This window comes from Emys orbicularis, chromosome 11 (assembly GCF_028017835.1).
Source record: "Emys orbicularis isolate rEmyOrb1 chromosome 11, rEmyOrb1.hap1, whole genome shotgun sequence".
In the NCBI taxonomy this organism is placed as follows: Eukaryota; Metazoa; Chordata; order Testudines; family Emydidae; genus Emys; species Emys orbicularis.
Window position 1 is genome coordinate 57,967,685 of NC_088693.1, and position 25,211 is coordinate 57,992,895.

At 44.2% G+C, this 25,211-nt stretch overlaps 1 protein-coding gene across 1 annotated transcript; it reads left to right on the forward strand.

Annotated features, from left to right (window-relative positions):
• The first annotated feature begins 85 nt into the window (after positions 1–85).
• MAIP1 (matrix AAA peptidase interacting protein 1) lies at positions 86–11,331 on the forward strand. The gene is made up of 5 exons (XM_065413373.1): positions 86–418; positions 4,916–4,987; positions 6,968–7,094; positions 8,727–8,877; positions 11,064–11,331. The coding sequence occupies exons 1-5, from the start codon at positions 86–88 to the stop codon at positions 11,140–11,142; spliced, it is 762 nt and encodes a 253-aa protein (XP_065269445.1). The 3' UTR covers positions 11,143–11,331.
• Positions 11,332–25,211: the final 13,880 nt, after the last annotated feature.

Here is a 25,211-nt window from a genome sequence, read left to right on the forward strand (position 1 = left end):
GCGGGGCTGCCCGGCCCGCTCTGGGCCCGTTTCCCGGGCAGGCCCCTTTCCGCGCGCACCAGGCGGGGCGGGGCGGCTCGCTAAGATGGCGCTGCCCAGCGGGCTCCGGCGCTGCCCTGGGCCGGTCCGCGCCTTCTCCACCCGCCTTCTGGCGGCGACGGCCAGACCCGGCTGGGCCGGGCTGGAGCCGCGGGGCCCGGTTGCCCTGACCGGCGCCCGGCCCCCCGCGCGCTTCTGCGCCAGCGACGAGCAGAGCCGGCGGGGGGGTACGCCGGGGGCGGGCGGCGGCCGGAGCGTGGCGGTGGTGGGGATCCCCAACCCCTTCATCTGGGTCCGCACCAGGCTCTGCTGCTTCTTCATCCAGGCCTTCTTCGACCAGGAGTTCAGCATCGAGGAGTTCACCCAAGGGGCCAAGCAGGTGACTGCGGGGCCGCCGCGCCTCCAACCTGTGTGTGTGTGGGCGTTATTCCCCCCTCCCCCCAACTGTGTGTGTGTGTGGGGGGGGGCGTTATTCCCCCCTCCCCCCAACTGTGTGTGTGGGGGGGGGGGCGTTATTCCCCCTCCCCCCAACTGTGTGTGTGTGGGGCGGGGCGTTATTCCCCCCTTCCCTACTGCCTGGGGACCCCCCAACTGTGTCTGTGCGCAGGGGGGTGTTATCCCCCCTCCCCACTGCCTGGGGACCCCCCAACTGTGTCTGTGCGCAGGGGAGATGGGCATTACCCCCTTCCCTGCTGCCTGGGATCCCCCAGCTCTGTGTGTGGGGGGGGGCGTGATCCCCCAGCTGTGTGTGTGGGGGCCGTTGCACCCCCCCGCCCCCCCGCTGCCTGGGACCCCCTCAGCTGTGTGTGTGGGGACCATTATCCTCCCCCATCGCCAGAGACCCCCATATATCCCAGCTGTGGGGGGGAGGCCCATTACCTGTCCCCCGTCGCTCTGGACACCCCAGCTGTGTGTGTGGCAGCCATTACTTCCCCTCTCTCCCTGCCACTTGGGACCCCCCTAGCTGTTTAGGGGGGAGGCCAGTTAACTCTCTTTATCCTCCCCTGAGACCCCAGTGTTCCCGAGCTGTGTAGGGGGGGAAGGTGCATTATCCTCCCTCCCCATTGCCCGGGACCCCCCAGCTGTGTAGCTGGGAGGGAGGCCATTAACCCCCCTCCTTGTTGCCCAAGACACCCCCCGCCCCCCCACTCTGTAAGGCAGGAGGCCTGTTTACCCCTCTTACCCTTGCCTGAGATGCCCCCATTCCCCCCAGCTCTGTAGGGGGGTGGCCTGTTATCCCCCCTTACCCTCGCCTGGGACTCCCCGTGTGCCCCAGCTATGTAGGGGGGGAGGCCTGTTCACCACCTTGCCCTTTGGCCTGTATGTAATCATGCAAGGATCCCTGCCACATCTCCTCCCCCCCGCCCCCCCACGTGGATGCAGTGAAACCCCTTCCCTCCTTCCTGTCACCCCATTATGGGGCCCACCCTCACTGTTCCCCTTGGCATATGTGGCCACCCTGGACCTTATCCCTCACTGCTCCCCTCTGCTTCTTCACTTCCTGACGATCTCTCTCTTTCCCCTTTCCCCACTAAACACTACTGCCTATTGGCTCTGGGGACAGATATTTTGTTCAACTGGGATGAACTGTGTGTTTTGTTCATATTGTCCCAGTAGTGAGACCCCTGTGGGGGGGATATTCTTGCTGACAGTGGCACCATAGGAGTTGTCATTTATCCCCTGAAACCAGAAGTCCGAATTTGACAGGCTTTCCTGTGTACTGTAAGGCATTAAAACAGTTGCAAAACATCTGTGAGAGTGATGCAGTATTAGGCATAAATGCAGTGCACTATGGTAGGCTCCAGTGTAATTTGGCAACAGAAAAGACTAATAAAATGTCAGGCTGCAGAAGCATCTAGTCACAGAGCAGGGAGGCAAGGAGGCCATTCAATATGATTCTTACTGCAGCAGCATTCTGAACGTTGCATTCAAGTTCCTGGTAGGTTTGCCAGCCCTCCAGGATTGTCTCCAGGAATGAAAGATTAATCTTTAATTAAAGATTACATCATAAAATGAAACCTCTAAGAATATGTCCAACCAAAATTGGAAACCCTAGTTCTGGGTGCCACATTACTGGAACGGTACTGATAAAATGGAGGGTGCTCAGAGCAGAGCAACAGAAACTAGTTTAGCTAAAATGACTGAGAGAATGGGAATTATATGCCATTATTGGATCTCTCCTGGTACTTGGTACCACTGATCACTGGGGCTGGATTTAAGGCATAGTCACATCCGTAGAGCTCCAGATCCTGGAATTGCATGAGGAGAGAATCTCAGTTTTCACACTTAATTTTTTTTAAAATCTTTTTTTCTATTTTTTATGGTTCCGAAGAAAACCTTAAAAACATGGCCTACATTTAACTGCTGTCTGCCGATAGCCTGCAACAATAGCTCTGTGAATGTCACCTGCCCACTTTCTCATTATGCTAACTCTGAAACTTGCTTCTCTGAGACCCCCCCGTGATGGCACCTCAGCAGAAAACTCAGATGGGGGTAGCCTTTGCTTCTGCCTCCTCCTTATGGCTCTGTTTGGGTGGTGTCAGGAGCCGGTCCCCACACATCCCCCCACCCATTTAGGTAGGTGGTGGCTGACTCCTCCCTCTGGCATGGCATAGATCAGTGGTTTTCAAACTTTTTTTCTGGCAACCCAGTTAAAGAAAATTGTTGTTGCCCGTGACCCAGTGGAGCTGGGATGAGGGGTTTGGGGTGCAGGAGGGGGCTCTGGGTTGGGGTGGGGGCAGGGGATTGGGGCATGGGATTACCTCAGGTGGCTCCCAGTCAGCAGCGCAGTGGGGGTGCTAAGGCAGGCTTCCCGCCTCTCCTGGCACTACAGATTTCATTGCGCCTTGGAAGCAGCCAGCAGCAGGTTCGGCTCCTAGGCGGAGGTGCGCAAGCGGCTCTAGCCCGCAGGCACCCCCCCCCCCACCCCGCCCCCGGTTCCCAGCCAATGGGAGTGCGGAGCCAGTGCTCGGGGCAGGGGCAGCACGCGGAGCCCTGTGGCCCCCCTGCTTAGGAGCCAGACCTGCTGCTGGCCACTTCCGGGGCGCAGTGTGGAGCCAGGACAGGTAGGGACTAGCCTGCCTTAGCTGGGCAGCACCACCGATGGGACTTTTAACAGCCCGGACAGAGGTGCCAACCAGAGCCACCACGACCCAGTGCCTTCCATTCTGCGACCCAGTACTGGGTCGCGACCCGCAGTTTGAAAACCATTGCCATAGGTGGTCTGGGGGGAGGCCTCATTCCTCCAAACAGGAGAGGTAGTCTCTCCCTCCCCCCCCCCCCCCCCCGATAGTAGCTTGTATATGTGTTGGGTGGGAGACTGTGACTACCCCTCAAGCAGAGGCAGGGCCATGTGGGGTTTGCCTAGGATGTCAGATTGTCTTAATCCAGCTCTGTTGATCACACACTTCTCTCCCACTTTAAAGATATAGCAACAGTAAACGGGAAAGCACTGAGATGGCTCCAATCCTTCCTTTCAGGCTGCACCCTGAGTAGTGCTGGACGAGCGTTCCTCTGCCATCAGAGCACTCGATTGTGCAGTTCCACAGAACTCTGTTCTTTCCTCATCCTATTTAACATCTGCATGAAGCCACTGTGTGATGACTCTATGGACTCAAGTTCCACAAGCACACAAATGACCCCATATCTCATTTACTTCCACTGCCAACTGAACCATCTCTCAGCTCTCTTGTTGTCTAGCTGAGATCAGCATGTGGATGAAAAACAGCTGGCTGAAGTTGAACCCGAGCAAGGTGGATATGTCATCTTAAAGATCTAACTACCACTGTAGCTTCACTCTGTTTTGATGGAGCCTGCTCTCAAGTACTCAAGCTGGTTCATAGCCTCTGTGTTCTACTGAACTCCTTACCACTGCTGGATACTCGGATAGCAATGGCTGCTAAAAGTGCTTTTTTCTGCATGTACCCCATACTGCTGCAGAATAATTTGGCCACAGTGATTCATGCCCTTGTGACCTGAAGACTTGACTACTGCATTTCCCTGTATTAGTAGTTCACTGACTGGCCTCAGTTGGTCCAGAATGCAGGACCATGTTTCTACAGCAAAACAAATCAGCAATGGCACATCACCCTGGTCCACTGCTCACTGTACTGGCTTTCCCATAGAATACAGGTCATATTCAAGTCTCAGCTTTAAGGCCTGTGGAATTGACCCAAGATATATATCTCCATTGACAGTTATATGTTAGCTGTCGTGTATGAGATGGGGAGATGGTTTTCTTGGCAGATGGCCCAAGGCTTTGCCACTTTTCTGGAGGAAGTGAGAATACTCAGACTTTGCTGTTTTCAGAGCAAAGAATAAAACTTGTTACTTCAGCTTAGCTTTCCCACAGTCACAACAGAAAGATAGTGTAGGGAAAGCCATTTCCAGCTGCTTCTAGGGAAGGACAGTAGAAACCAGTCTAACTTTATGGGAGGGCAATTATACTATGCTTTTGTGGATGTGTAAAAGGTCGATACTCATGAGTGGTGTGAATACTGAGAAGGCATACACACCCTTCATGTATTTGTAGGCTGTCCCATTCTAGAATGGAGAGAGATTATACAGGGTTAGGGTTAGGAGATAAAGATTAAGAATGGGGAAAGTGTAAGCTAAACATCAGGGAAAAAATCTATTTTGGTCTGGAGTAATTTTGTAAGCAAAGTGGCCATGGTCCCATTAGATGGATTGCCTAAAACTAGATGGAACAAGACACTAGAAAATATACTGGAGGCAACAATCCTGCCCTAGCAATGTGATGGAACTAGATGATCTAATGAGTGTTTTTCTATATCTAATGTCTGATTCTCTGATTACTGGGAAATGAGCTAACCTGGAGTTAGTGAAATGTTTGCTCATGTATTTTTATGTTTTGTAGGCCTTTGCTCTTGTTTCAAAGCTGTTGTCTCAATGTAAACTTGATCTGTTGGAGGAATTTGTGTCAAAAGAGGTAAAGAGTATTTTATTTCTTTTCTAAAATCTCTCACACAGAATGAAAAATATTTCTCTGTCTCACCCTTTAATCTGCCAATGGGTTGCCAGTCATCTAAAGTGAAGTTTAGCTTGTTAATAAACACAAATAGTACCAATTTGGTCTAACGGGGGAAGAATGCTTTAATAAAGATCAGGAGAATGTTAGTCTTTAGACTAAAGGAGGACAGACAAGCTTATCTCTAAGGGCATGATCAGTTACTGTATAAGGAAAATTGTCCAATTGCTCTTACCATTAGGACAATGGAGCAGCTGCCAGAAGAGTCCAGTGAGTCATCAAAAAAGGATTAAAAAATATTATCATTGCAGAAGAGGGAGGATAACAGGGGCAGACTTGCAAACTTCTATTCACATGGGGCAAGTGAGTAGAAGTTCCTACTGTGACCACCAGTACCATTCACTGGTGCCAAAACTTTAGGTGAGCAACATAGTCCTGCCCAATGGAGAATTCATTTCTTGTGCACCTCCCTTTCCCCCCGTCTAACTGGTTCCCATCCCATGTAGGTCACACTGCCACTTAGCTACCTAGTCCTAAACTGGAGACCTGGATCTTGCATCAGGGCCTCAAGGATATAGCCAAACTGGCCAGTTTTAATTGTCAGTGTGAATTTTGAACCACTGGGACTGTTTTCGTGGTCACCTCTGGAGAGGGGTGTCTCAGATCCAGAAGAGTCTCATGGGGGAGCTGCTTCAGGTGTATGTTTGTGTTACTGTGTGCCAGGAGCTTGGGCTGCCTGGTGCCTCTCATGCCTATGGAGAGAGAACCCTAATGCCACTGTGGTGTAGCGCCAATGCACCATCTTGCCTCCTCCCTCTGAGTAGAGGTAGCAATGAAATGTGAGCTTGTTCCTAGTGAGCTCTTTCAAGAGAGCATCTCTCCTTCCTCCTCCCACCCCAAACTCCATGGGTTCACCAGGTTTTCATAGAAGCTCTACCAGAACTGAAAGGAAGCCACCCACAATCAGAGGAGAGGGAAGAAATGGGGAGCCACCCAACAAAGGAGGAGAAAGGGAAGCAATTATTAGGAGCCATGTGTGACCCAAGGTGGCACAGACTGAGACTGCGAAACAATGATTGCAGTTAGGGCCAACTAGTAGACTTCTTGTTGTTGACGCCTATGTTGATGAACATCATGACAATCTTTTGTAGGTTGGATGGTGCTCAGTGAATGTGGTATGGAAAATTGTGAACAGGGCCTGGGCTCTGTGTATCCAGGCCTTGTTTTAAGACAAATTAAATTTTGCCACTATCGCAGTGTAAACAAATTTGGAGGATGGTGTGTAGAGAAAAAAGGCAAAGTTCCACTGTCCTGTCTGACCTTTGCACTGAATGAGGCAAGGGTCCAGGGCAATTAATATATAATAGACACAACTGTAATGTATAAAAGCATAAGGGCACTCGCATACCATGGTAATGTGTAGTACAAAACTTAAATATAGATAGAAGGAAGCAGAGAGAAGGTTAAATAGAAGAGGGGGAGCAGAGTTTAGGTTTTGAGGCAAACCTTAACTGATGCTTTCTGACTTTTGTGTATCACTTTGCAATGTTAATGTTCTTCAGTGTAGAATTTGGATATTCTGTCTTAATTAGTTTGTGTTACCCCACATTGCACAGGATACATTTAAGTTAGTTACTGTGAGTATTTTAATTCTTTTTCATGTCCTGACTCTTGTGCATTTAAATGTTACGTTGATGTAACTTTTTACATTTAACCATTCTTCAGTCAGAAGGAAATACTAGGGGATATTTTTTTTTTTTGGCTGAACAATATTTCTATTTTAATAGACTATCTTACAGCGATGTGGATTAGAAATACTTCAGTAGATGTATTGGGGTAATACTGGTTAATACTGGACTGTTATGGAGTTTACAAGATCAATGGTTTCAATTATCTAGTGAACTGTAGGCTTAACAAAAGCTACAATTTCTCTAAATTCAGGTACTTCAAGTGTTGGAGGAGAAGCTTTCTTCATTGTCTGAAAACCACAGGAATGCCCTGGCTGCTGACATGGATGAAATAATGTATACAACAGAAGGAGATGTTGGCATTTACTATGATGACAGTGGTATGTATAGAATTTTCTAGAACATTCAGATAGCATAGACAGAGACCCTTTTGTTATGGTTTTGCTTTTTACAGCTTTTCTAGTTACAAAGGTGTTCATGAGTCCTATTTCTCATTCCTAGAAGTAACGTTTAAAGCTCTCTCTTTATGTACTTATTTGATCTCACTATAAACTATCATTAGTATGAATCATTGTACCAGCTTGATGCCTGTTCAAATTTTTCTTATTCTCCTTCACTTGGATTTTATACACCTTCCATTCATTTCTCCCCACTCACTTCTTCAAAAAACAAACAAAAAACAGTCCCCTCACAGGTTACTGTATGCAGAGTGCTAGGCCTTAAAGTGTTGTATGTGCTATAAAAACATGACTCCCCCCAATGTGTGCACTCCTGCCCTTTCTCTTATAGATTCTTTTCTTCTGGTCTCTCTTTTCTTTTATTCCTCCTCTTCTCCCCACCCTGTGCTCCTGCCAAAAATCTTTCCTTGTGGCAGACATTCTTCTGCTGGAGAACGGCTGGATAGGACTTTCTTTGGAGTTTGTTAGTGCTGCTGCTTCTGTCAGCCTGAGCCAGGCTTCAGAAAGGTGACGAACAATCTGTCTTTTCCCATGTGGGCTGAGCACTGCATCTGCAGTGCTCCAAACTCCTGCTGTCATGGGAAATGAGGGATCAAATTTAAGACCAATTTTTAAAGTTTAACTGCAAAACCTCTGAATTTTTCTGTCTTCATGCTGCATCTGACTTTGTAATTCATGCCTCTTCATTGTCTGTCTCCCGTCCTGTCTGTTCCATCCCTGCCTGTTGCCTCCTGAAAGTTTGCTTCTGTGGTGTTGATGGGGATGCAGCAGCTGCAGCATGAAATGGACATGGTCTGAGTCAGTCTGATTGCTTTCCTATTGTACCACTAAGTGCTGTATGCTGGAGCAGCAGCATAGGCATCATTTCCCCCCATGCTGGCTGAGAATATTTAGCATAGAGAAGTGGAGTGGGAATAATCTCATACCACACTGTGTGACAGTTTCTCCACTTGGCTCCAGGACACCTTGATATATATTATATTTTTTAAACTAGCAACCATATGCTTTATTTTGTTAAATGCCAACAGTGTGTGCTTGGCTCATTACAAAATACAGCTGAGCTGGTTCTTTTCCTGAACCTAACCTTGTTCTCATCCATCCATATCTCTTTATTTCAGGCTAATACATTGAGCTTCTCTTATTCTATTGTTTTAATAATCCTACTTCTCCATGTCTCATTCCCTGTCACTCTAAGTACCTTTTCAGTCACAACAATGGTCATTTTATAATCTGGAATATGCCAGCCTTCCATACAATGTGATCATATATAGTGCCAGGAATAACTCCTGCTGACTTACGCACCTCTCTATAGAAAGTATGACTTTTTGTTTTTACTCCTGCCAAACCTTATGAAGATGGCTTTAGGGTGAATTACTTTAAGTTTTAAGTATCACTTTCTTTTCCTTATTTTTGTGTGCTTCCTCTTAGATTGTAGCCACTTGCTTCTTTACAGTCTTAGTAAAACACTTAGTGGTTTGCAAGTAAATATATTAGACTGCTGCAAAATGCAAAATTCTGGAATGTTGGCTTATGGCTTAGTTTTCTATCTAACAGGAAGAAAGTTTGTTAGTATCCTGATGCGCTTCTGGTATCTAACTAGTGCTGACCTTCCTGATGAGGCTCCAGATGGAACCAAAGTTTTCCACGTTGTAATTGGAGATAAAACTGTGAAAGAAACTAAACATCTTCTAACAGCAAACTATGAGTAAGTCTCCCTATCTCTTTTTCCTTCTAGTTGTATTTATGTTGGCCTTCAGCATAAGAGTTTCCTCATTCAACCCAACTTTTATTCTGGGGAGCAACTCTTGGGGTGTGTGTTGTTGTGTTTTTTTTTTTTTTTAAACAAAATCACCTTAAGGTTGTCACATTACAGCTTTGTTTCTTAACTTCAGACTAATGCTACTACAATCTGAATCTACTAGCATGTCACAAACTTTCTGACCCCTTCTTATCCCCCTCTTTTGGAAAGAGGCCCATGTCAGTCGTCCGTCCCAGTTTTGTGCACCAAATCAAACAACAGTGCTGCCAAGCCAATCAGCCTGCTTTGTGCTGCTGCTGTAACACCACCCTCCTGCAAAGGAGTCAGTATTGCAGTTGGCTTGAGAAGATGAAAGATTTAACTGAACTTTTTCTGAAGCAAGTTAGAACAACGGAAACATCATCTGGTGTTTGACTAGTTCACATGGATCTGATCTAAATCCTCTGGGCGCTCACTGGTCAAGTGGATGTATTTTCATAGGAATGTGCATATATAACACTGGTTATAAAATGTGCTAATGTCTGAGAGATGAAAAATATTTGCACTCTTGGCAAAACAATAGAAAATATTCTTCAAAATTGTAAAAGTGGAGGGGAAATGGCATATTTTTGCCTAAGTTATGATAGGGTGGCTCTCTTCTAAATTCTTCCTCAGAGAGGAGAAACTACACAGGGTCCAGGTCCAGAGAAAATACAAATAAAAACCACTTGGAGAGCACCCCTGTTCCCTTTCCTCCTATGTTCATCTCTTGGCCATATTTATCACGTATCTTAGGCCTGGTCTACACTAACCCCCAAATTCGAACTAAGGTACGCAACTTCAGCTACGTGAATAACGTAGCTGAAGTAGACATACCTTAGTTCGAACTTACCGCGGTTCAGACGCGGTCCACACGCGGCAGGCAGGCTCCCCGTCGACTCCGCGGTACTCCTCTCGCCGAGCTGGAGTACCGCAGTCGACGGCGAGCACTTCCGGGATCGATTTATCGCGTCCAGACCAGACGCGATAAATCGAACCCGGAAGTTCGATTGCCAGCCGTCGAACTACCGCGGTAGTGTAGACCTGGCCTTAGAGTCTTGTCTGCTTTCTTTGAGGGTCCTGACTCCTTGGGGGAAAGCTTGTGAGTTGTCTCAGTTCGTAGTGGCCAGGTGTCCTAATAAATCATCTGAATTGGCACTTTTTCTGGCTTCTCAGCAGAGGTCAATAACCAAATGGGCAGAGAGACTTCAAACCCTTTTGTAAAGCACCCATCACCAGAGTAGCTAGGTGTCTAGGGATGGTTCTGCCCAGGCCAGGATTGGAACACACTTGCAGGACAATATGGATTACACTGCTGCTGCCCTTGTTGTTCTATGATTTAGGCATATAAATGCTGTGTTAACACACTAAAAACTAAAGGCTTTACTTAAAATATCTTGCAAAAAATCTTACGAACTTGGAAATGCAGGTACTAAAAGGTTCCAGCACTAAAGGAGAAAGCTTTTAAAATGTGGGGTGACTAACATTCTTTCAAAAACTGTAGAACTCAAATGTGTAGAAAGATTCAATCGTACACTTAGGTTTTTTTGGTATATCTGGTCTAATCTCTAAAAAGATCTACTAACTTCATGTTATTCCGTGATTTTTTTTTTTTATGCCTAAACCAAATATCTTTGGGTAAAAAAGTACCTAGTTCACCATGTTGATTTGCTGATGCCTCATGGAAAAATGAAACCCTTAATTTAGAAACTAATTTTCCTTTAGATCATTTTCTGGGATTTTGAGGGTATTAGCATGAAAACGGGATACTTAAGACTTCCTCTGCTCTTGTTGTTTTATCCATCACTTGTGGCCTGAGCCAAAGCCCACTGAAGTCAGGAAAGCCTGCCTTTGACTTCAGTAGGCTTTGGATCAGTCTCTTGTTGCAGAAATAGCTTTAATGTCACAATCCTCCATATGGGGACTGAGCGGTCGTATCTAATGATCTCTTATAAAACACCTGGCTTTCATAAGACCGAAGGATGAGGGAAAAGTTAGAGAAAACGATAACGGAATAACTAAGGAAAATATTTTGCCAAGTTTTCTCAATAGCATTAGGAGCCTTTTAAAGGATTACATGAGCTTTAACAACTTATTTGTGCTGCTTTTCCTAGGTTCCGAAGGGAATTTACACAAGGAGTGAAGGCAGACTGGACTATTACACGGATTGAGCATCCAAAGCTATTAGAATAAATTTCTTGTACAATGACTTTTATGGACCCTTATAAATCCTCTGGCATACCAAAGGTGTCAAGCTTTTTTGGTCTCCCCACAACAATCTCTTTTCAGGATTAATTTTATATTTTTTAATTCCCAAAATACTTTTGATTTTATCATATACAGTATATTGCTCTGAAAGAATAACAATAAAGCCTTTTCCATGAGTCTCTGAAGCTACGTAATACAAATTTAATTTGTAATAGTTATCAGAGATGTTTGTATAGTAATTGGGTTACAGGCCAGAGTTACAGATGTATTGATCTGTTACATTCTCAGAAGAAATCTTGGTACTAATAGGATACGACATGTATAAAACAAAAGATGCTCTCATGACTGGCAATCCTTCTGAATAATACCACTTAATTTATTATGAGTATTTTCCCAAAGATATAATGTACAGTAGTTAAAACAGAATGTTTGAAGGAGGTGGGTACAGGTATATACACTTCCTAGCTAGTTTGACAACAGCAATATATTTGAGTAATTCCAATCTTGAATTAATGAATTGGAAGTTTAGAAAATTAAAACTAGATTCTAAAAAGTATACACTCTTGACTCCAGTCTAAGCTGTCATAGACATATAACATTCTACTATGAAAGTGATACAGACAAATTATTTTGGTATTCTGATTAAGTAACAGAAGTGACAAAATTCCTTCCTTTGGGTATTTGGAAGAAAACTTAATCCAAAACATGAAACTAAAGGAGAAGCTGGGGTGCTGTGTCAAATCAAGCCCTGGCAAACTGGAAGGCTTGCCATCAAAGTAAAAAAAAATAATTAAGAGCATTGGGGCACTGTGAACCAGAAACTCTTGAGTTTTGCTCCCAACTCTGCCACAGATTTGCATTGTAGCTTGGCTATAATCTGCCTTTAATATCTCTGAGCCAAATTCAACCCTTCTCTAAGTAGCTGTAACTTTCATGGCATTCAGTAGGAATTCCTGGCAGGAGCATCTGACTTCCTCTGTAAAAGGAGGGGCACTATTAACCTACCTCACAAGAGGTGGTGTGAGGATTAACTAAGGATACAGTATTTTGAAGGTGTTAAGTGCCAAGTATTATTACTGTATGCAGTGTTGTTGTAGCAATGTCTGTCCCAGGATAGTAGAAAAACAAGGTGGCTGAGGTAATATCTTTTATTAGACCCAACTTCTGTTGGCGAGAGAGACAAGCTATCAAGCTTAGACAGAGCTCTTCACCTCTATAGCTCTGTAAGCTTGAAAGCTTGTCTCTCTCACCAACAGAAGTTGGTCCAATAAATGATATTACCTCACCCACCTTGTGTCTCAAGTATTCTTACTGTGAGAGTCATAGGGGTTGGGGTTAGAGAATCACAAAAATTGTAACATACATCTTCCTCAGTCAATCTGGGGTTATAAAATGGTTTCATGGCAATACCACATAGTTAGGATTTATCAACAAGCTGTTTTAACGTTCTGGGAGACTAAACAACAGCAAAATATCTTGGTTGTCAGCCACCAGATTTTGTACTGGAGAATTCCTGTTGTCTCAACTATTGAATAAAATTGACCGATAACAGCACTTCCTATCTTAACGGGAGGAGATCTGAGATTCTGTATTTTGACAAAATATATATATATTTTTTTCTTTTATAACTTGGGTTTGAGAAACTTTGATGCAGATTAAAAACTTTTCATGGTCCTTTAGCCAAAGGGTAATGATGTGGTAAATAGAGTGTATCAAATTTGGATGTCTAGCAGACTGGTGCACCTGTCTGTTCAGTCTCATCCTCATGTGAAAGGTTAACAGAAGGAATAAACAGCACACTAATGAGGTATGCAGATGTGCCCTTGGACGGGGTCACTGTTCTATGTGGTGTTTGTAATACAGGGGCCAACCAGAGAGGTCAGAATCCTAGGCAGAATACATAACACAGCAAAATCATCAATGGGTTACCAAAACCTGGAAAGCAGGCAATGCTGAAAGATAGCTGAAGTGATAGCAGACAGCGACTTAGATAACAGTTTGGAATGTTACCATTCTACAAGCAGCTAATGGCTGTAACCACTAAAGGAATAGGATTTGATAGGAGGTAAAAGGCCATTTATGTTGGAGGAAATCAAAAGGAGCATACATCTGGATATCCAGAAAAATTGTTCTGGGAGGGTACCATTAGCTTATAGACTCATAGACTTTAAGGTCAGAAGGGACCAATATGGTCATCTAGTCTGACCTCCCGCATGATGCAGGCCACAAAAGCTGACCCACCCACTTTCCCTTGAAGTCTTTAAATTAAGTTGCAGAGAATCCTCCAGCCTGCGACCCCTGCCCTATGCTGCGGAGGAAGGCGAAAAACCTCCAGGGCCTCTGCCAATCTACCCTGGAGGAAAATTCCTTCCCGACCCCAAATATGGCGATCAGTAGAACCCCGAGCATACAGGCAAGATTCTACAGCCGGACCCTTATTTTACCAGCGATGGCTCGTTAATGCCTAATTGACTAAAATCACGTTATCCCATCAAACCATTCCCTCCATAAACTTATCTAGCCTACTCTTGAAGCCAGAGAGGTCTTTCGCCCCCACCGTTTCCCTCGGAAGGCTGTTCCAAAATTTCACCCCTCTGACGGTTAGAAATCTTCGTCTAATTTCAAGCCTAAACTTCCCCACGGCCAGTTTATATCCATTTGTTCTCGTGTCCACATTAGTACTGAGCTGAAATAATTCCTCTCCCTCCTTGGTATTTATCCCTTTGATATATTTAAAGAGAGCAATCATATCCCCCCTCAGCCTTCTTTTGGTTAGGCTAAACAAACCGAGCTCCTCAAGTCTCCTTTCATAGGAAAGGTTATCCATTCCTCGGATCATCCTAGTGGCCCTTCTCTGTACCCGTTCCAGTTTGAGTTCATCCTTTTTAAACATAGGAGACCAGAACTGCACACAGTACTCCAAATGAGGTCTCACCAGCGCCTTGTATAACGGAAGCAGCACCTCCTTGTCCCTACTAGAAATACGTCGCCTAACGCATCCCAAGATCGCATTAGCTTTTTTCACAGCCACGTCACATTGCCGACTCATAGTCATCCTGCGATCAACCAGGACTCCGAGGTCCTTCTCCTCCTCCGTCACTTCCAACCGATGCGTCCCCAGCTTATAACTAAAATTCTTGTTAGTCATCCCTAAATGCATCACCTTACACTTCTCACTATTAAATCTCATCCTATTATTATTACTCCAATTTACAAGGTCATCCAAGTCTCCCTGCAGAATATCCCGATCCTTCTCCGAATTGGCAATACCTCCCAACTTTGTGTCATCCGCAAACTTTATCAGCCCACTCCTACATTCGGTTCCGAGGTCAGTAATGAATAGATTAAATAAAATCGGACCCAAAACCGAACCTTGAGGAACCCCACTGGTGACCTCCCTCCAACCTGACAGTTCACCTTTCAGTACTACCCGCTGCAGTCTCCCCTTTAACCAGTTCTTTATCCACCTCTGGATTTTCATATCGATCCCCATCTTTTCTAATTTAACCAATAATTCCTCATGCGGCACAGTATCAAACGCTTTACTAAAATCAAGGTATATTAGATCCACCGCATTTCCTTTATCTAGAAGGTCTGTTACTTTCTCAAAGAAGGAGATCAGGTTGGTTTGGCACGATCTGCCTTTCGTAAACCCATGTTGTAAGTTGTCCCAATTGCCATTCACCTCAAGGTCCTTAACCACTTTCTCCTTCAAAAATTTTTCCAAGACCTTGCATACTACAGAAGTTAAACTAACAGGCCTGTAGTTACCCGGGTGACTTTTTTTCCCCTTCTTGAAAATAGGAACCACATTAGCTATTTTCCAGTCCAACGGTACCACCCCCGAGTTTACAGATTCATTAAAAATTATCGCTAAGGGGCTTGCAATTTCTCACGCCAGTTCCTTCAATATGGATCAAAGCCCCATTTCTTTAAATATTATATGTGGACAAAACATACTGTTCTAGCCTGGCAGCGGAGTGGACTTGGTTCTCTAAATGTCTTTACATATCAGTGAAAAATGTTCAAAGACCCTCCAAAAGGAAAGAGGCAGACCTTTTGGCAGAATTAAAGGTAAAACAAACCCTGTTTTGTTCATGGAACTGCTGGTTTGGAGTGAGTGGGTATACTTTGGTAACAACACTGTACTTCTAATAAAGCATAAGAATTCCTAGTGAAGGGTGCTACTTGGAGTTTTACATATCTACGGTCTCATGCTTTCAGAGTTGAGACGGAGTCTATTGTGGTCACCTAATCAACTCTGTAAAACAGGGCTAATTCTCATCTGGGTTGGTATCTCTCCTTTCCCTTATTGTAGCAAATAAATTGGGACGCGCATTCAAATTGCTACGATGTATGAATTAGAATTAACAAAACTATGTTTAAACACCGAGTAGAGCCTGTGCGACTAGCTTGGAAAGCTGGGTTTCTGTTCTAACCTGGGCTCACAAAACATGTACTGATGAGAGGAGGCTGCTCAAAACTATAGCCCCCTTTCTCTCCGATTGGCCTGTTCTAAAGGGTCCGGAACTCATCTAGGCAGACTTATGGACTGAGGGCAGGGAAGCCACAAAAAGGTTACAAATCGCATGTGTCCTTTGTTAATTACAATACATGCTCTGTGGTTTATGGAGGAAGGGTCACATGCATTCCATAAAGGAGACGTTATCCTGAGAGTAAATTTTGTTGATTCAACTTTATCCCACTTCCTACCAGGAAATAATTGCCCCCTGTCCTAGTGAAGGTTAATCTTGGATTAGTAAGACTTTATTTGTATTCTGCTGCCCTTTATTTGTGTGACTTGCTTTGCATAAGCAAGGGCTTGTTGACCACTCTCAAGTCCAGGGGAAATAAATGGGAGTGTAGGGCATATGGCAACTCATAGGATCAGGCCCCAATTGAACAAGCAATTAGAAACAGTTAACCACAAACTGCATTGTGTCTATCTGCTCCATTTACTTGAGTGACCTGTTAACAAAAGAAAGTTCACATTTGCGTCATGTAACTGGGTGAATGGTGTCGGGTGACCTTAATGCCTTCTTCAGAGCCATTATTATGTATGATTTCATTTATTTTCTCAAGAGCTGCCTAAAGAATTCTTAAGTGATCTTTGCTTTGGAAGCCTGTAATAATTCTTCCTAAGCCATCAGTGTCTCAAGTCAAGGACTCCTGAAGAAATTAGAGAGGCAGACTTGCTGACCTAATGGATTACTGGTCTTGCATATGTGCAGCCAATCCATAGGAAATTATCCATGCAAATAGCGAATTGCTTACATGTAGGAACCTATTTCTAAACCATATGAAGAATCTCAGGACACTGTACTTTAAAAAAAAGTACAAGAAGCTAGGTTGCATCATGGTTACATTGCCTGCAAATCTTACGCTTCCCTCAAATCCAAATCCACTCCAGTAGTGCAGTGTTTTGGAACATTACAATAGAACAGTGATAGTGTTTGTTTTTTAATTAAAGGCATTTTCTCCAAGTTTTGAATCTTGGCCAGGATAGAGTTATCTACCTTGCTGTTAAAATCTACTATATATGGCAGAAAAGTGTGGGCATAGAGTAATGTTGAAGAAGTTGCTTTTAAGGAATGTGGCCTTGGGATCATCTTTCCACCCATATTTCTCAATTGATAAGGGCCAAATGTGTGATGAAGACCCAAAAGGAGAGGGACAAAAATTATTCATGCAGGGAATTTAAAATGCTGTGGGATTCAATCATTCTCTCTGTAACATTATTATTCTTTTCCTTATTCCTGAGGTAAGTGACTCCACAACACAAATGAGATGCTAAATTTGTTTTGAAAAAAGGTAAGGTTAGAAATTAAAGGAGGGCAGTTGAGAGGCATATTTCCAGCTCCCACTTTAGCAGAGCCGTTTTATGTTTTAAGTGGAGGGGTGGAAAAAGGTGTCTTGTCTTTCATGGCAAGCTGATCTCTGCTGAACAGATAGTTGTAAACAGGCAAGATCTCCAATGTTTTCAGCTTTGATTACAACAGGCAGCTAGGAATGTAGGACTAAAGCAAGTCCTTATATTTGAATGGCTGTGTCATAACTATAAAGGGAAGGGTAACAGCTCTCCTGTGTACAGTACTATAAAATCCTTCCTGGCCAGAGACTCCAAAATCCTTTTACCTGTAAAGGGTTAAGAAGCTCGGGTAACCTGGCTGACACCTGACCCAAAGGACCAATAAGGGGACAAGATACTTTCAAATCTTGGGGGGGGGGAAAGGCTTTTGTTTGTGCTCTTTGTTTAGGGGGTTGTTCGCTCTTGGGACTGAGAGGGACCAGACATCAATCCAGGTTCTCCCCATCTTTCTAAACAAGTCTCTCATATTTCAAACTTGTAAGTAAAAAGCCAGGCAAGGTGTCTTAGTTTTACTTTGTTTTCTCAACTTGTAAATGTACCTTTTACTAGAGTGTTTATCTTTGTTTGCTGTACTTTGAACCTGAGACTAGAGGGGGGTCCTCTGAGCTCTTTAAGTTTGATTACCCTGTAAAGTTATTTTCCATACTAATTTTACAGAGATGATTTTTACCTTTTTCTTTAATTAAAAGCCTTCTTTTTAAGAACCTGATTGATTTTTCCTTGTTTTTAGATCCAAGGGAGTTGGATCTGTATTCACCAGGAGTTGGTGAAAGGAAGGAGGGGGGAAGGGTCAATTTCTCCTTGTTTTAAGATCCAAGGGGTTTGGATCTGTATTCACCAGGGAATTGGTGAAAGGTTTCTCAAAGCTTCCCAGGGAAGGGAATGGTGGCAGCAGACCAGAACTAAGCTGGTAGTTAAGCTTAGAAGTCCTCATGCAGGCCCCCACACTTGTACCCTAAAGTTCAAAGTGGGGATACAGCCTTGACAGGCTGTTTTGTTTTTCTAACATCTGTGGGTTTGTTTGGTATGGTGTTTTGTGCGTGTATATGTTTGCTTTTCTTATTGGTAACACAAATAGTGTCTTGGTATTGAAATAGTGATACTATTTGTGCTACCAGAGGCAAACAAAGCAGGGCTCTTTAGGTTTGTTGTTTTGGAGGTCTGCTATTTATTTTAGATGGCTTTGGGGATTTTTAGAGGCTCCCATGTCTGTGAAAAACACAATTATAACTTTTTTTTAAATCACAACATCCCTAGACATTAGTGTATATAGGTAGTTGCCACTGAAATGTATCCTTTTTATTATTACACTTGTTCTCCCCCCTCCCCTCCATATTTTGGAAATATGTTGAACAAGAATGTTCCTTAGTAAGCCATAGAATTTAATGTTTTGTAAAAGATTTATATGCTTTTAATCAATATGTTGTGGTGAATGGGTAACACATACAATAGAAGCATTTTCTTTCCAGGTCACGGATTCAGACAGGTAGTCTGGGTCAGTAGTGATCAAAAGTTATCACCATAAGACAGCCACACCCATTCGGCCCATGGACTATATGAAATGAGCTGGTGGTCTCAGTCAGCTCCTACTGGACGATTGTCCATATTATGAAACCTCCCATAACCCCTGGCTTCACTAGGTAGTTTCAGTGGAGAGGACAAGGACTAAATGAGCCTTTGATGCTAAATTATCTTCTCATCTGTTAACTTTTCTCTGACAGGACCACCTTAAGACTCGTTGACAGAGGTGATGGAGGGAATAGTGTGCTGTTGTATGAATAAATTGAAGTCATTTTTCTGGTGCTGAGTATCCAACACGTTATACAAGCACTGAATTTACTCTCAGAATCAAATAATGGTTTATCACGCCTATTATTGATGAATAAAACATCTAAGTACAGAGTTTGACTGTAACCTCTCATGGCTTAGAGCATCCAATACTTGTCCTGGCAGACAGACAGACAGAAAGACACACACGACTATTTACAGCTTTATTCTGTGCTTCCCACCAAAATGAAAAGGCCATAAAAATTGTGATCCTGCATTGGGAGGGGGGATTTTAAAAATCTAATCAGTGTGTAGCCTAAACTTACTGAAGAATGGTGTGATGAGGGTGCCTACACAGGGCCTGAGTAAAGAGAAAGGGCCGATTAACCCTGTGACAGGCTGCACCGGGGAAAGAATCAGCTCTGGTAAGTTTTTAACTGAGGATGAAACCTAGCTGGGCAAAAGGCAGGCTAAACTGCTATAAAACCAGGAAGTAGTGAGTAAGAAGGGGCCTGTGGTCACACTGTGGGCTTAGAGAGGGAAAGGAGGAAACCGGGGGGAGAACAGAAGTCCTGGGATCCTGACTCTGAGGGAAGGGTGCACTCAGAGGAGGGTGGCAAAGGAGCCTGATAGAGGTGAAATAAGAAGCAGCCCAGGGAAACAGCAACAAGATTTGGGACAGTGCAGACTGTTGTTGCTGGGCATAGGGTCCACAGGCTGGAACCCAGAGGAGTAGGCAGGCCTGGATTCCCCTACCAGCTACTGGGGAAGTGGCACAGAGAAGAAAGTGGAACAAAAGATTGCCTGGGATGCTCAGCCAATGGGACTTTGATACTCTGGAAGGGGAGGACTATAGTGACCTGGCTGGGGTCACCAAGTCATGAAGAGGGAGTAACTTGAGACAACGGGGAGAGAAAATGAAGGAGGGGGCATCAGACTGGTGGTGAGCTAATCCCAGATGGGCCACAAGGAAGCGCCACAATGGTGAGTAGTGAACCCTGTGGCAATTGGATTTACAGCTCCTAACAGATGCCGCCCCGGCAACACTAAAACAAAGGAGCTCTCTGTGTAGTTACAGAACAAATGCAGAATGGTCAGCGTCAGTGTAAATTCCCTATGCCTTCTGCCAACTTCCTTAATTTTGAGCTGGAGAAACCTTTTCCTCACCTTCGTCTGACTTCCATGGCTGGTGTCTTTTTGTCTGTATTTGAGATGGTAACTCTGTTAGGGCATGGACCTAGTTTTTATATTCACCTGTAAAGCATCATGCACATCTGTGGCTCTACAGAAAGAATTGATGTTCCAGCCTCTGAACCATGTGCAGTTCGATCTCTATTCCCACGCATTCCTGAAAACAAGGCTACAGATTTTGGTAGCCACTTTTCACAAAGTGGCCTTTTGTCCACGAATAGCAAACCTGCGGTCACAAATTCATTTTGGGTACAGTACCAAAGAGCAGACAGATGGTAACACACCAGAGGTAGAAAGGTGAAAGAGACTATTACCACTCTGCTGAGTAATATATTTCTTGGTACATAGGTTATCTATAGCCATGACATTTGTAGTTGTTCCTCTTGGGATTTTTGGAGGTTTTATTTTTTTTTCTTCATCTGAATCTGCAGTCATACTACTTACCCACAAGCCCTTGTCAGTAAACAGCTGTTTGGCACAGTTTCACTGTGTGAGTCAATAAATGGTTAAAAATTCTCATTAAAGTTAGCTACACAGAAGTTGTTTATTTGCACATATCCCATTCACCAGTAGATGTCCTCAGTCACAAAGCTACTGTACCATGATAGTGCAAGTGTTGGATAGGACTAGTGAGGAGCCAGTTAATTGTTATGACTGTAAGCTTCAAATCAACCCTATTTAAACAGTCTCTGAACTCTCTAGATTTGGCTCTTTAGTGAACCTTTACATACTCACCAGCTTTGGTCCTGGGCTCCTCTGATGCCCTATAACCTTTTCACATGGGTATGAAGGTGACAAAAATTCCTAATATTTAAGATCAATTGTACAAGTAGATTCAGCCAAAAGTCTTAATTTCTAACAGTAATAGTGGCAGGCCCTGGTTTATGTTGCCATTTGAAATACTGTGGGTTTTTTTACATGGCCTTGATCATTTGGGGGCTCTGTCCAAGTTTCCCCACTCTGTCTTCAAGGCTGGTTCCAGGTTCATCCTGTCTTCACTTCAGGTTATATATAGGTTACAATTTTCCAGTCTCCTATGTGTTGCTCTCCAGTGATCAGCACTCAGGGTATGTCTACGCTGAAGCTGGGAGTGAGCTGCCCAGGTAGACAGACTTGCACTAGCGAGATAGCATGCTAAAAACAGCAGTTTGGACATTGCAATCTGGGCTCTCAAGCCTAGAGGTCAGGTGGACTTGAGAGCCCAAGCTGCAAAATCAGCAGCGATGCAGCTCTCTGCCTTGAGGAGCTGAGAGATTTAACACACTGGGGAGACAGGTGGTGTTTTTTAATGGAGTTTTTCAGCTAGATTTCATTTTGACCTGTCAGCCTTGTCCGCATCCCTTTAAATGACAAATTGTACCTTTTTTTTTTAAATTAAAGATTCTGACTTATACATCATAGAGGGGCTTGAGCTGCAAAAATCAGATTCAGAGCCAAACTTTCCCAAAGCTCTCAGAGGTTTTGGTTTTGGTCCCTGCTATATCTTCTTAAAGGCAGGAGTAGTTATTGCATCAAACAGGTATGACATTAACTTCACAGGCTCACTTGTCAGACAGAGAGAGGTTGTGTTTTGCCAGGTTCTGGTGGCCAGAGGGCCTATGTACTATATATATATACACTTTGTAATAGAACATTGAGAATAAAGCTTTCCTAATGGTTACCAACTCCTTTCTAACCGGAAAAGGAGCCAAGAAAAGATTAGGGGCTCTATTCTGGCCTTTGCTGCAGCCCCTTTACCTTGCTCCAGCAGTGTAAATGGGCTGCAGGGGAATCCCCCGGTGCACGGGCAGCATACAGTTGGCTATGTGCTCCAAAACTGTTCCCTTTGCAGTTGGTGGTATGGAGGCATGGCAGGGGTGAGGCCGTGGGTTGCCAGGGCTGGAGGGGGAGGAGCCAGAGAGCTCTGTGGTCTGGCTATTCTGTGCTGTGTCTGAGCAATACTGAAGAAACCCATTCTGGATACACTGGTTCTCGCCAGCTATTATCCAGAGTCAAACCTCCTGATCCTGACAAGCTTAAGACCAACTACAAGCTCATGTAATTGAAGCTAACATTCTAGTCCTGTCACAATCCTGATTTAGGTCAGGACACAGGATGAAAGCAACTTTAGTGGCACTGACAGATGATCTGCTGTCAGTGGACAGCCGGCAGACATCCATTCTCATCCTTCTGCTAATCTTTGCAGCATTTGGCACTATTGACCATGGGATACTGCTGTCCTGCCTGAGAGAAGTGGCAGGGGACCAAGGGAACACACTGACCTGGTTTTAGTCCATCCTAGAGGGATGCACCCAGTCCCCAATGAGTAGTGACGGGAAACTGCACGGTTTGTGCACTGGCCCGCTAAACCCAGGGTTGTGAGTTCAATCCTTGAGGGGGCCATTTAGGAAACGGGGGTAAGAATCTGTCTGGGGATTGGTCCTGCTTTGAGCAGGGGGCTGGACTAGATGACCGCCTGAGGTCCCTTCAACCCTGATATTCTATGATGTATGATTCTCCACCACAATACCCTTCACTTGGGGAGTCCCACAAGGATCAATTTTCTCTCTGGTCCTTTTCAACATCTACATGCAGCTACTAGGTGAGCTGGTCAGAGGACAGACTCAAGTGCCAGCAATATGCAGATGAGACACAGCTCTCTCTCTCCTTCACCACATAAGACCATGCCACTAACACCAAGATAGCCAAATGCTTGGACGAGATCAGCTCCTGGATGAAGAATAGCTAGCTGAACCTGAATCCAAACAAGACAGAGGGGTATGCTGGTGGGGAAAGGAGGCATTTTGAAGAGTAACTGCACTATTGCTGCAAAATCTCCTTTGGTTGGAGTTACACACCCACAATTGGCCAATTCAGTCCATAGTTCAGGAGTATTCTGGTATTCCTTGCTGACGCTAAGCTCTTACATTGATAATATTACTCACAGAAGTTGCTCTAATTTTTGGCTGGCTAGGAGACTTCCACCCATCCTGGTGGACACCTGGCCTCAGTTATTCACACCTTTGTCACCTCTCAGCTGGACCACAGCAATGCAATATATCTGGGCATGAAGCCTTCAGAGCTTAGGAAACTCCATCTAGTACAGGCTACTGCCGTGCATCTCCTCAGCAACACTGGCTACCACAAGCCCATCTAACCTGACCTTCACTCTCTGCACTGGCTTCCCATACACTATAGAGTTCAATTCAAGGTCTCAGTCCTTATCTTCAAGGTGCTCAATGGTTGGGGCCAGGGTATCTAAAAGAACCTAAAACTCTTAGATGGAGACTGGTTGACAAAGTAAACTCTCTAGTGTAGCCATAGCCTAGTGTAGACCCGAATCCTCTACATTGGAGGAGGAGTTCCTACTCCTACTATAAACTCAGTGTGACTCCTCAGGGTGCCAGATTGGGCCCTAAATTAGACTAGCATAGAACATGACGATAACAGACAATGGAAGGGATAGTGAGAATGAGGGTCAATAATAATTAATAATGTGAGATTCAGAGAGTGAGCAAATCATATTCCTGCTATTTTAAAATAATAACCTGGAGTACGCTGGAAGGGGAAGACCAGATAGCACAGGAATAGAAGCCAGCAGTGTAAAACAAGGTGAAATACATGGATTTTGAAGAGGATTTTTGAATAGCTGCTGTTGTTGGATGTTGTTCTGTATAACTACTGCTCCCTGCTAAAAAATAAAGGATTTTTTTTTTTAATTACTACAGCCCCCAACCAAGATCAGGCCTGCACTTATCTTAGGCACCAGACATGTACCTAATAAATGTCTACCTGCCCTATTAAGGTTTACAATCGAAATAGACAGACAAAGGAGAGGAAGTATTATCCCTATTTTACAGATGGGGAACCAAAATCCAGAGAGGAAAGTGGTTCACATGAGAAGTCTATAGTACATTCGGGAATATGAACACACCTGTATTTTGGCCAAGTGCCTTAATCACAAGACCATCCTTCCTCTCCTATAGTAGCTGTCACCATCCTCACCTCCAGTTTTTACTGTTATTCTTGTGTTTGACACCCGAGCAAACAGCCATTGTTGCATTTATCCCACAATTTCCTTCCGATGGCTTTTATATATCACTGATGTTCATATGTCATCCCTCGCTTTGAAGACCTCAGCTCTCTGCTCTAGTAAGCAAGATATTTATATATGGATAGATATCACCAATCTCTCTGAAGTCCCAGGATCATTTGGTTCTCTTTGCTCAAGCTTCTCCATGTTTCTAATAGCCTAACCAGAGCTCCGCAGTGTTTCAAATCAGTCTGAATGGTATTTTCAGCTGCTAGAATAATTTCCTCTAACTTACATTTGATACCTCTTTCTATACATCCCTGAATCTGATTTGGTGGCTCCTATTTCTTCTTGCTGCTAAGCACTGTGCCAAAGGCTTTGGAATTCTCCCAGCATTATTCCTCACCTTTCTCCTAGTATGTGTGCAGCCAGTAAGGATTTCCTTCCTTTTCTTATTTTTTGTCCATAAGTCTCATTACCATGCATGCGTCTGCATTATGTTTAATATCTAGTTCCTAGTTTCTCCAGCACATTGTGTCATGATATTCGTCTGAATGAGTCCCATCACTTCTCCCAGGGCATTCATTTCTGAAGTGGACACAATTTTCTTCTTCATCCTGAACTCAGAAATAAACACTATATTTGATACATTACATCCAAAAGCTACATTAAAAGACTGTTAAGGATGCAAAATCAAGCACTCAATAGCTAGGAAATACCAGAATTAAGGTTGCCTGTTCAACCTTAATCTAGCCCCCTTGTACATATGCATTATGATAGTCTTCAATTACATGATCATATACTCTTTTCACCACAGGATCCCTGTCTCATTCAGTGCATAGGATGGATGATGCCCAGGGAAAGTTTTTCTCTGCCCTTGCAAGCCTGGGCTGGAGCATTTACATTTACACTTTCTTTATTCTTTCCAGCCCTGATCCAGAGAATTGCTGAAGCACAAATTTATCAAATCACATGAGTAGTGCCATTTCTTTGAATGGTGCTTTGGTGGGTTAGGGTCTGTGTTAGCAATGTTTCCTTCCCACAATCTTTCCCCCAGTGCTAAAATCAAACTTTATTGCAGCACTTTTGATTGTTGGATTTTCTCTGAACTCCTCCTTAAAGAAGCCACAGTAGCCTCCCTTCATTTGTATGGTAGCCTGTGCTATTTCCAAAAGGGTTTCAGTGAAATCTGCAGTGCTTCTTGTTTCCTTCAAT

Excerpts from the sequence above, each read along its gene's own strand:
- MAIP1 (XM_065413373.1), top strand. The coding sequence starts at position 86 with ATGGCGCTGCCCAGCGGGCTCCGGCGCTGCCCTGGGCCGGTCCGCGCC. Across the intron at positions 4,988-6,967 it reads AGGAATTTGTGTCAAAAGAG|GTACTTCAAGTGTTGGAGGA; the intron begins GTAAAGAGTATT and ends CTCTAAATTCAG. Across the intron at positions 8,878-11,063 it reads CTTCTAACAGCAAACTATGA|GTTCCGAAGGGAATTTACAC; the intron begins GTAAGTCTCCCT and ends TGCTTTTCCTAG.